At 50.4% G+C, this 12369-nt stretch overlaps 1 protein-coding gene across 1 annotated transcript in view; it reads right to left on the bottom strand.

Moving 5' to 3' along the window:
- Window positions 1-7621, bottom strand: part of Asap3 (ArfGAP with SH3 domain, ankyrin repeat and PH domain 3) — a 48947-nt gene extending 41326 nt beyond the window's left edge. Inside the window, exon 1 of the mRNA XM_036178901.1 lies at window positions 7333-7621. Coding sequence (XP_036034794.1) covers window positions 7333-7461 — 129 coding nt within the window. The 5' untranslated portion in view covers window positions 7462-7621. The remainder of the gene's footprint in view (window positions 1-7332) is intronic.
- Window positions 7622-12369: the final 4748 nt, after the last annotated feature.

Genomic DNA, 12369 nt, shown 5'->3' with positions numbered 1-12369 from the left:
CATGGCGCAGTGTCCTGCCAACCCAGCTCTGTATGTCTTTTGGCTGATCTCTGCCTGCTGCTCAGGCCCAGTTCTCCAGCTCTGGGCACTTCTGGGAACTAGACTGAGTTTTCCTTCACGTGAGTTCCTATTCTGTTAACAGCCCAGGTGGGTGTTGCTAGGGCTTCCCAGTAAGATGCCTAAGACACACCTACCATATCCCACTGTTTGGGCCTGGTGTGTGTGTGTGTGTGTGTGTGTGTGTGTGTGTGTGTGTGTGTGCGCGCGCGCGCCTGTGTATATGGGCCAAAGGTTGGCACTGGGTGTCTTCTTCAATCACTCTCCACCTTATTTTTTTATTTTGGTTTTTGCTGTCTGGAACTCACTCTGCAACCAGGCTGGCCTCGAACTCAGAGATCAGCCCACCAATGCCTCTAGGGAATGCTGGGACTAAAGGTGTGTGCCACCACTGCCCGGCTTCCCCACCTTAGTTTTTGAGACAGGGTCTCTCACACTGACCCTGGGGCTAATTCAATAGACTGGCTGTCCAGCAAATCCCAGGGACTCTCCTGCCCCCCTCTCCAGCCTTGGGATTACAGGTGTGCACTGGCAGGCCTAGCTTTTTATGCAGGCCCTGGGGAATCTAAATTCAGGTCCCCATGCTTGGGCAGCGAGCACTTTACCTACTAAGCACTCTCCCTAGACCCCTAACTTGTTGAAATAGTTCTCTGTGTGCCTTGTTTTGTTGAGGCAGGGTCTGATTCTGTAGTCGAGGCTGGCCTCTTAACTAGCTATGTAGAACAGGTTGGCCTCAAAAGTTATGGTCTTATGGTCTCTGCCCCATGAGTACTAAAAGTAAGTAAAGCCTTGTCTCAAAAAAGCAAAGCAAGTCAGACATGGTGGCACATGACTTTAGTCCCAGTACTCGGGAGGCCAAGGCAATCGGATCTCTGTGAGTTCGAGAACCAGAGCTACATAAATGAGATCCTGTCTCAAAATAACAATAATGAGTAATGAGGGTAACAACAATAATAGACACACACACACACACACACACACACACACACACACACACACACACACCACAGCAAAACAAAAGTTACTGGCATTGCCTACAAGCTTCCATGTGACCTGCCTGTCTATCCTAACTCCTCCGGAATGCTATGACCCCACACTAGGCTTCTCTCCCCTTGACCTCTTTTCAGTATCACAGACAATCCAGGTTCTTTGCTGCCAGAGGGCCTTTGCTGGAGCTGCTCCCTCTAACTGGAACAACCCCAGCCCATTATTCTCTTTTTAGTTTTTATGTTTTATTTATGTTACTCAACTGATACTTTCTAGGTACCGACTGAAGTGCTATGACAAGGGGCTGGGTGGGTAGCTCACAGCAGAGGACGTGTTCAGTACACATGACACCCTAAATTTAATTGCTGGCCACACCGAAAATGTAAAACTGGTGGGAATATAATACCAAACTTAAGAGTCTATCTCAAGGAAGAGAAAATATATTCTATAAAGAAACCAGATGTTGCCGATGATGGTGGCATCTTTAATCCTAGCACTTGGGAGGCAGAGGCAGGCAGATCTTTGTGAGTTCAAGGCCAGCCTGGTCTACAAGCAAGTTCCAGGACAGCCAGAGAAACCCTGTCTCAAAAAAAAAAAAAAACAAACCCAAAAACCAAACAAAAAAAGAAAGAAAAGAAACAAGATGTTAATGAAATAGTTACGCAATAAACATAAATTTTAACTGGGCAATTGTGGTGCAGGCCTTTAATCCCAGCACTGGATAGGTAGAGGTAAGTGATCTCTGCAAGTTTGAGGCTAGCCTGGTCTACAGAGCTGGTTCTAGGACAGCCAGAGCTACACAGAGAAATTATGTCTTGAAAAACCAAAATAAATAAATAAACAAAAGTTTTATCTGTGGGAAATACAAGAAAGCTGAGCAGCCAGACCAGCTGGAGGTCACTGCACTGGTCTAGGGAGAGCTGACAGGTGTGGCCCAGGAAGCAATAAGGAAAAGCAGGCGGACCGCAGACACACACAGGTAAAACTCATGGCCCTTGGTGGAGAGTACATGAGTCTCCCAACTTGTGCAACAGAACCTGGCAGCTGGCCTGAGGAGTCGTGAGTGTGGTCTAAGCAAAACCTCTGCAAACCACTGGACATGAGAGTCTGGGCTGGGTGAGTCACTGAGAGCCCCGAGGTAACTAAGCCATGGGCTAGACAGTCTGGAGAAAAAGAGAGCAGGAAGAGAGGTGACCCAGGGCCCAGCCTTAGGAAGGCCTGGACAAGGGGATGAACTTCCTGCCACCTGCTACCATATGCAATTGCTGTTGAATTTGCTCATCTCTCCCCCGGCTCACTTCTCCGGAAGAGACTGTCCATAGGGCAGCGACTGCTGAGAGATGGATTTTCCCAGCACCCACTACACAGCTGGGAATGCAGTGCCATTGTGAGACCTTTGGCAAGGCTGCCTCATCTTATCCTTGGTCAACATGATTGGGTTTTTAATCCCCAATGCCCAGCAAAAAGTCCAAATGTCTAATTTGCGTTCAAGGCCCTTTGAGATGCCAAGCATCCCTTAGTGTTCCAACGGGATAATGTGTAACTGCTCTAAACAAGGAGGCACCTGGCAGCATGGGCCTCTCCCCAGAAGCCAGACTCCATCAAATAGAGGGACGCTTCATGGACCCTGTCCTCCTTCTTTAAGAAGTGCCCTCCTCCCCCAGGGTAGAACTGTGGCCATGTTTACCCTGCCTGCATCTATCCCTCTGTGACCTCTGTTGAACGAGGGGTGGAGACCCAGCTTCTGTCATCAGTCCAGAAGCTGGGCTGGGCTGCCAGGAACTTGGAAGTGGGACATGAGAGACTGGCTGGGTTACCTTTAGACACTGGACCAGTGAGGTCACGTGACCGTGGGGACTGAAGCTGTGCTCTGGGGCCTATGCAATGAGAAGGGAGCAGAAGATAATCGGGTAGGAGGAGTGGGTGGGGGAGGTGTATGAAGCGGCTGCCTGAGCCCCTGAATCCTCCCAGGCCACATGGCCACTTTCCGACTTCAATGTGCACCTCTAATTCTTTGGTTTTTGAGATAGGGTTTCTCTGTGTAGCTTTGCGCCTTTCCTGGAACTCACTCTGTAGCCCAGGCTGGCCTCGAACTCACAGAGATCCTCTCCAGCCCTCTAATTCTTTAAGACAAGTTTTCTTTCCACAGACACAGGCTTGAGAGGGTTCATATTTTCTACATTCTCCAAGATCACAGAATTTTTTTGTTTTGTATTTTGAGACAAGTCCCTCTATGTCACCCTGGCTGTCCTGGAACTCACTCTGTAGACCAGGCTGGCCTTGAACTCACAGAGATAGACCTACCTCTGCTTCCCCAGGGCTGGGACTAAAGACGTGTGCCACCATGCCTGGCCTACATAATTTTTACACTAAAACAAAGAGACTCATCATGAGGACAATTGTGAGATACTAATACTGGTTATGCTGTCATTTTGCTTTTGGGGATTGGACCTAAGACACTGAGCTGTATCCCTACCCTAAGAATATTTAAACTTGAGAGAATGAGATCCTTAGCCAGATGAGGCTATAATTGTAGCATTCAGGAGGCTGAGGCAGAATTTGAGGCCAGCCTGGAGCTACATAGCAAAGCCCTGCCTCAATTGAAAAATAAAAATAAAAAAAAAGAAACAAGGTGGGTTGTGTGGGGGGGGACGGGACTGGGGAATAGGAGGAGGTAAGAGGGGGACACCTGTGGTTGGAATGTAAAATGAACAGAAAATTTCTTAATAATAAAAAAATTTTTAAAAAGAATGAAAAGAAAATTCTTTCAGAAAACCAAAATCACTGGGTGCAGGGTTGGTGGTGCATACCTGTGATACCAGCATTCAGTAGTCAGAGACGGGGATTATGAATTTCAGGCTAGCCTGGGCTAGACCCTGTCTCCAAATCAATACACAGACACACACACACTAAGGAAAAGGTCATTTTGACTCCATCAGAACTTCAACTATGCACTGTAAGACATGATATAGATTTTAGGTAAACATTCTCCTAACCATGACCCTTCCCCCATCCATCGGCTCTGAAGATAAACACTGGGAGTGTGCACGTGTCCACCAAGACCGCCTCTTGCAGAGCACAGGTCAAAATGGTCTCCTGACTTCTTGAGATGCCTTCTTCCACCCAGTCTCTGAATTCACTCCCTTGTGTTCTCCACTAAACCGGGTTCATCTAGTCTTCTGCCTGGAAGTTGAACTTCCTCCAGGAAGGTCCCCGTGTTGCACTGGTCCTCACTGGCTCACCCCAGCTGTTCCTGACAACACCGTGTCTTTTGCTGGACACTCAGGACAGCTCTTACTTGTTACCCTAAGATGTGCTGCATGACCTCTTCCAATCAGCAAACTAAAGAAGGATCACGATGTCCTCAGTGCCCAGCACAGAAATGGCACAGAGAACCGTACAAAGCACGGCCGCCAGCCAGACCTGCCATGTCACACGCGGCAACTGTTTTACCTTCCCTGTGAATGTCAATGGGATGATGGCTGGGGGGGGGGGGGGGGCAGGGCGGAAGGGGCTGTCTGATGCAGGGGTTATTTCAATACTCCCCCGTGTTGTACAGAGATTCCCAATGAAAAACAACCAACCTCTAAATCCAGTGAGGTTAAGGAGGGAGGAATTAGGAGACTCGGTTTCAAGATGAAATAATTGAGGTTTAGAGAAGTCCTAGAGACAGGCCAGTGTTGCAAGAAAGAGAACAGGACCAGAGGTCAGGACAATGAGGGAGAAATGCCAACTGCACCCCCCCTCCACTAACACCGCCCTTGCTCTGAGAGCTCAGGCAGTGTCTTGCCCTCATGTATCTCCTTCTCCATCTTTTTTTTTTTTGAGTCAGGGTTTCTCTGTGTAACAGTCCTGGCTATCCTGGAACTCGCTCTATAGACCATGCTGGCCTCGAACTCACAGAGATCCACCTGCCTCTGCCTCCCAAGTGCTGGGATTAAAGGTGTGTGCCACCACTGCCCAGCTTGTTTCTCCATTGAAATGAGAGGGATTCTAGCTGACTGCTCTCTCACAGGGTACCCCAGCCTGCACTATCTTGATTGACCCAGGGTCCTTCCCAGTAAGGTTGACCAAAAAAGGCCTGCAAATCCCAGGACAGAGTCCCTAGTTACTTCCAGGAAACCACCTAGACCTGGAAGCCTTGATTTGGGAAGCAAGTAGAGACGGAATCCTAGAGTTAGGTTAGTCATGCCCAGTACTGGAGGAAGGGAAAAACCCAGTATCAAAACTGCATGTAAGCACAGTATAATAATAGAGTGCTGTGACCACAAAACCAACCAGAAAGCTCTAGCACAATCTAATTCAAATGTCAGACTTAACTTTTGGGACACTGGGATGCTGAAAAGAAAAGCTGGGCTTGGGGAACCCAGGCCTTTCTGTTGAAAAGAAAAAGCTTGTAAGTGCATGGGTGCGAAGGTTCAAAGTAAGTGCATGGATGCGAAGAAGGTTCAAAGTAAGTGCATGGATGCGAAGGTTCAAAAGGCTGGCTTTTGCCTGGCCTGCCCTGGGGCAAATCTGAGCCCCTACCAGAGCCCACTGGGTTTCTAGACTCATTTCGTCTCCCAACACAAAGTGCTTAAAAACCAGGTGAGGTCAGCTGCACAGGCACATACAGTCAGAGCAGCCCCTTCTCCTCTGACTCAACAATCTAATGGACAACCTGGAGAAGAGGATGACAGGTAACATCCCTAAAGATATCCTGGAATGCGGAGGCTCTGAGCCTACCCGCAGGAGGCACTCTGAGGACAAGGCTAAGGCTATGGGGTAGCATTTCCCTCGAAGCAGCCAGTGAGATACCCACATTTGTGAGTAGACTCTAAACTAGGGCTTCTGCTCAAGCCTTCCTAGCCTCACTGTTTCTTATCTTCATAAACACATGGACTCCTGGTCCAGGTGTGGTGTGCACCCCTCTAACACCAGCTTTGGAAAGGCCAAGGTGGGAGGACCCCAAGTTTGAGGCCAGCTTAGGCCATATAGACAGTCCTTTTTTCTTTTTCTTTCTTTCTGGAGCTGAGGACCGAACCCAGGTCCTTGCGCTTGCTAGGCAAGCACTCTACCACTGAGCTAAATCCCCAACCCCTAGCTAGACAGTCTTAAACAGCAACAAAAAACAAGAAGTACTCCTACTATGTGCACAGAAACGAAGATCCAAGAGATGGCTGTCTAAAGAGATCTGTCAATTACCTTGACAGCAATGTTCCCATCTTTGCACACATTGCTTCCATGATCTCACAGCTCTATGAGGTAAACAATTATCCCCACTTTACAGGTCAGGTCATGTGACCAGGCCCACCCATCTTGCAAACTGCAAGGCCAGGGTCTGAACTCAAGTTAGCATCACTGGAAATTGATGGTCTCTGTACAAGTCTCTGTCTTCCTTATCAAGGAGGAAAGAGTCCAGACAGAGGGCCTGCCAGTCAGGGGAGAGGAAGAAGTGAGATCTCCTAAGACCTCAGCTCTGAGTATTTCTGTGTAGCGTTGTATCTGCCACACAGTAGGGCACACTTATGGTGAAGGGTGGGAGGCCAGGGTACTGCTGAAGTCCAAAATCCCACCCCAATTTGGGGCATCCTCTGAAAAAGGATGGGGCTGGGGTCACATTATCCTCCTCTGGCCGAGACCACAGGCTGTCTGCTCCAGCTTCAGAGAAGAGGAATTAATTCCAGTGAGCATGGGAATGGGGTGGGGCAGCCTACAAGGGCGAAAGAAAGGGCCTGGGACACTTTGCCTGGAAACACAAGAGAGGGGTGGGGAGAGGAGTCTGTAAACTTGTCCGCGACAGCCAAGGTGAACCCCGGCTCCTGGCGCCTTCCCATTCACATTCATTCCACAAAGCGAGCCAAGTCTCAGAACCAGCGGCCAGGAGGAGGGGGGGGGGTCTCTTCTCTCCTGAAGCCCGGGAGAGGTAGTAGATTCAGGACTGAGCCTGCTTCTCAGAAAGGGAGTGACGTAGGGGGTTGCATATTTGTGGGGCTCCAAAGACGAAAACACAAAGCTGTAAGCCACTGAGCAAATACACATATGATGGGCAGGTCGCCCAAAGTATTTCAGAGATGTGCCCCGACATGTAGGAGTCTTTATCGAGGTGACCCCCAAATCACCCACAAAGTCCCTCTTCCTGGCTCCACCGTGAGGACGCAGATGTTTGAGATGAACTAGGTTCCCACAGATCTAGTAGAGGCGCGTTTCTGGAGCGCCGCAAAGAGCCTTCATAGCTCCAAGCACTCCTGCAAAGGTCAAAGCCAGGCCCCGAACTGACGTGAGCCCCCTCCCGCCTCGGCCCCTCACCTCCTCCCGTGCCAGAGCCGCCCCCCGGCACCGGGGCATCTTGGTGGCGAAGGCTGCTGCCCCGGCTGGGGAGCTGAGGTCCTCCGCGGTGACGGCCAGGAACTCCGCGACACTGAGCTGCTCGGGCATGGCGGGCGCGGGGCGGAGACGCCGGGGCTGCCTGAGCCAGGCGCGGGGAACGCTGCACTTAACCGCGCTGGGCTGGCTGCACCACGCAGGGCCTGCCTCCACTACCCGCAGCGTCCCTGTCCTGGCCTCCTCACGCCCTGCCCCCTGGCCCGCCCCGCCCCTAACTTCCCGGTCACGCCCCGTCCACTAGTCTTTCTCTTCGGCCACGCCCCTGACACGCTCATCTAACTCCCTGGCCACGCCCCCGGCTCCCTAGTCTAACTCCTTGGCCAACCCCCAGTGCCTTGCCAAACTCCATGGCCACGCCCCCATCGCGCTCCCCTAACTCTCCGGCCACACCCAGCCGCGCCCCTAACTCCCTGGCCACGCCCCAGCCCCGCAGCGGCCCCACTCAGCCCCGCCTCCATGACCTGCAGTGGGGGAAGAGCTTTCCCGGGATCCGGCTCTCGACTCTCAGGCCCCGCCCCCAATCCACTTCCCTTACTTCTTAGCTCCGCCCCCAAGGCCTGCTGGACGCCAGCCCGCAGCTTGCCTCGCCGGCCCCGCCCCCGCGGCCCTGCAGCCTCCAGCCCCGCCCCTATCTCTGTGCCCCGCCTACGGTGCTCCTGCTCTCTGGGTGGTTTGCTTCTTCCTATTCGTGCGTGCTGAGGTTAAAGGCAAGGTCTGTGCCACCAGGCCATTTGAGATCTCTGCCAGCTATGTGCTATTGAATCAATTGCCTCTCTGGTTTTTAAAAGTAATTTATGTGATTGGGATCGTGCCATAACCTAGAGTATGTTGAAGTAGGAACGGGAGAGGGTCACCCTCATCTCAGGAACACAGAACAGCTCAGGTTTTTGTTATGGTTTTGTTTTGTTTTGTGCCAGATTTCTTAATCCCACCTGTGGCTGGGGGCCCTTCCCACTGCGCCGGCGTCCTTATCCATCTCCTTGGGCTCTCTCAGGGATTGTTTCTTGGTACCTTCACAGTCCAACCCGGCGCCTGTGGCCTCTTCCCCAGACCAGATCCTAAGTGGCCCCAGCAGCTGCTTAGGACTCTGCTTCAGGCTGACACCTTCAGCCTCTGTGATTCTCTCCTCCTTCATTTCCTTCCTGGATCTCTGTGCTGGCTCTTTCTGGCTTAGTTTTGTTTGCTTGCTTTTCCTCTGTTTTGAGACAGACCTTCCTCTGACTGCTGCTCCCCTCACCTCCGCCCCTCTCTCCTTCATCGCCTGTCTCTGCTCTAGTCACTGACTTCCTCAATGTCTGTCTCTAGAACCCACTAGGCACACACTCCAGACTCAAGACCTTAGAACTGGCCTCTTCCCCAGCCAGGAATTCGCTTTCTCCAGATTAGCTTCTCCCTGACTGCTTCCTTCTGGTTTTTGTTTGATTTTGAGTTTTGCCTAACTCAAATGTTTCAAATGTAACCATAATGCTTATCCTGGCCACCGTGTTTAAAACTAGTCACCAGCTGCCTCCCTCACCTCTCACTCCACATCCCACATCTCTATCATTTATCTTGCTTTTTTCCTATCCAGCACTTTTAGTATGCTAGGTTTGGGGTATGAGTCTGCTTTTTGTTTGTTTTTAATGTGTATGGATGTTTTGCCTGCATGTATATCTCTGTACCGTGTGAATGAAGAGCTGGGTACTCTTGGAAGTCAGGGAAGGGTATCCGATCCCCTAGAAATAGAGTTACAGATGGTTGTGAGCTACCATGTAGCTGTTGGGAATTGAACCCAGGATCTCTGCAAGAACAAATGCTCCTTACCCACCAAGCCATCTCTCCAGCCCCTTTAATTTTATTTTTTTTAAATTTACAATTTTTGTGTGTGTGTACTCACACACATGTGTACATGTGCATAACACTGAATCATGAGGTCAGAGGACAACTCTCAGGAGTTGGCTCTCTCCTTTCCCACGTGGGTGGCAAGGATTGAACTCAGGTAATCAGGCTTGACAGCAAGCTAGCTCCCTTGTTTATTTATTTGTTTGTTTATCATGAGGCAGCGTTTTATATAGACTCAGACTTAACTGTGTAGCCATGGATAACCTCAGACTCCTGACCCACCTCCCTCCTGAATGCTAGAATTGCAGACATGTGCCAGCTTACCTGATGCTTGCTGTAGGCTAGCTAAGCACTGTGACTGCTTTACACCTCTGAGAGCCGTCCACGGTGATGCTTGTTTCTTTTGTTTGTTTGTTTGTTTTTTGAGACAGAGTTTCTCTGTAGCTTGGAGCCTTGCCTGGACTAGCTCTGTAGACCAGACTGGCCTCGAACTCACAGAGACCTGCCTGCCTCTACCTCCCAAGTGCTGGGATTACAGGTGTGCACCACCACTGCCTGGCTTTTTTTTTTTTTTTTTTTTTTTTTTTTTGAGATAGAGTTTTACTCTGTAGCCCTGGATGGCCTGGAACTCACCATACACACCAGGCTGCTCTCAGACTCCCAAGAGATCTGTGTGCCTCTGCTGGGATAAAGGCATGTACCATCATGCCTAGCTCATGCTGCTCCCATGTGCCTCCATCTACTGTGCCTCTACTACCATGTAAGCTCTGGTGGAAAGGAAAGGGGTGTTGTTCTGGTTAGGGCTTTGTGGGAAACCAGGCTAGTGTCCAGAGGCGCAGACCGCCTGGGGTTGAATCCTGTCTTTGTTCTCTGCCTTAGGTAAATAGCTCCATCTCCATGGACCCCAGTCTCCTCTTCTTTCCCAGGTGGAATGAGGGTGCCTCCCCTCCTAGGGTGGGCAAAAGGAGTAGAGGATACAATGAACGCAGGGTTCAGCCACAGCATGTCTTCGCCTTGTTATTCATTGTTCCCACAGCTGATACACACTGAGTATGCAATGAACATGACATGGCATACCAGTTTACATGTGCTCAGTGTCAGCCGACCCATGAGCAGAAAGGGCAGGATTCGAATCCAGGCTTCTTCCGGCCATGTGACCTGCCTCCTGGAGACCGGTTCCAGGCTCATCTCCAGGCTGTAGGTAACTCACATCTTTAGTGTAAATGAGTGAGAACTGAGTTTTGGGTGGGGTGGCAGTAAAGGGGATCCCCGCCCTGAGATCCGAGCTAGGCTCTTGTCCACCACTCCCAGTGCCTTCCTGATCCGGTGTAATCTGCCCCTTCAACCTCTCAGGAGAAAGAACACACCTCCACGTAGTTCCCAAGGGCAGCAGACGGCCATCTGACTGGCTGCCCTTGTCACCCACCTGTCTCACACAGCCTGTCCCTTCTGCCTGCATTATTTTTCCAGTTTCTTTTCAGCCTCATGGCTCAAATGCCATAATTTTACTCCGAGAAGCCTTCCCTCGTGTCCTGAGATGTTTTAATGCCCTTCTCATAGGTTCTTGTGTTTCCACAAACCCACAAAAGAAAAAATGAGAGAAAATGGGGAGCTGGCGCAGCAGTTAAGATCGCTCTGCAGCTCTGACAGGGGACCAGGGTTGAGTTCCCAACAAACACTTCAGGGAGCTAGCTCACAGCCACCTGTAACTCCAGCTCCAGGGGATCCAACACCCTCTCCTGTCCTCCTCAGGCATCTGCACACATGCACACAGATCTACACAGACACACAATTTAAGAAACCAAACCTCTTAAAAAGAGGGTATGCATGTCAGTCCATTTACATGACCATAGTTCCTAAGAAGGGGATTTTCGTGTTCCCAGGGCATGAAATAATAATGAAAGTGAAATAATTTATTCAAGATGCACTTTGTGTTGATTCTTTCCTAAACCCAGTCCATACAGTCCTCTCAAAATTAGCTCCCCACGTGGCCCATTTTATTGTCTTGTTTTTCCTTCACACTCTGCCTGCCGAGGCATAGAAAGAAGGCCTCCCTCTCTGCTCAACTACCTGCTCCCTAACTCCCTGGCCTCAAGTGTTGTGAGGGGTTCCCGTCCAAGGAACTGAAAAGTGCCCAAGAATTGAACACAGTCACTTTCCGGGGCCCTGTGGTCTTTGTATGTCCTCAGCTCAAGCCACTAGCTGAGCCTAATCTTCAAATTTCAATTCTGAAATTCTGTTAAGAGAGAATAGATACTCCCAGCCTGAAAGAGACTCAAGAGCTCGGTCCCTAACTTGAGCACTGTAGCTGGTGTCATGGCGCCACCTAGCGGTGGGAAGTGCACACCGCTGCGCAGCGGGAAAGTGGAACACAGTAATCTTGAGTGCCCACTAGGGTGTGCCAGACTTCTGAAGAGCTGGAAGTTCACACTCACACTCACAGAAGCACAAACCTTCCCGCATACACAATACACAGACAGACAGTTCCCAGAGAACAGTGTGAATGGATTAGATACTTCAAAAACCAGATTCCCAAAGAGTCAGGGAACCATGAACAGCTGGAACCTTCTAAACTTGTTTGGTAGGTACATAAAAATGTCTGATATGTAAATGTGTATCAGAACACATCTGCACAGCTAGGCACTACCATAGTTCTTAAGAAGTGGATTTAGGCCAGGTGGTGGTGGCGCACACCTTTAATCCCAGCACTCGGGAGGCAGAGCCAGGCAGACCTCTGTGAGTTCGAGGCCAGCCTGGGCTACCAAGTGAGTTCCAGGAAAGGCGCAAAGCTACACAGAGAAACCCTGTCTCAGGGGAAAAAATGGATTTAGGAGCCAGGCCATAGTGGAACATGTCTTTAATCCCAGCACTCGGGAGGCAGAGGCAGGTAGACCTCTGAGTTTGAGGCCAGCTTGGTCTACAGAGTGAGTTCCAGGACAGCCAGGGCTACACAGAGAAAGCTTGTCTCAAAACAAACAAAAACACAAAAAGTAGGGTTTAAAGTCAGTGAGGGAGAAAGGCACCTGCTTTCTGCCAAACTTGGGAAGCAGAGGCAGGCAGGTCTCTGTGAGTTGGAGGTCAGCCTGCTCTACATGCCAGCCAGAGCTACATAGTGAGACCCCAGCTCTAAAACAAACA

This window comes from Onychomys torridus, chromosome 2 (assembly GCF_903995425.1).
Source record: "Onychomys torridus chromosome 2, mOncTor1.1, whole genome shotgun sequence".
Classification (NCBI taxonomy): Eukaryota; Metazoa; Chordata; class Mammalia; order Rodentia; family Cricetidae; genus Onychomys; species Onychomys torridus.
Note: the sequence above shows the minus strand (reverse complement) of the source record. Positions and strands in the feature narration are given on the sequence as shown.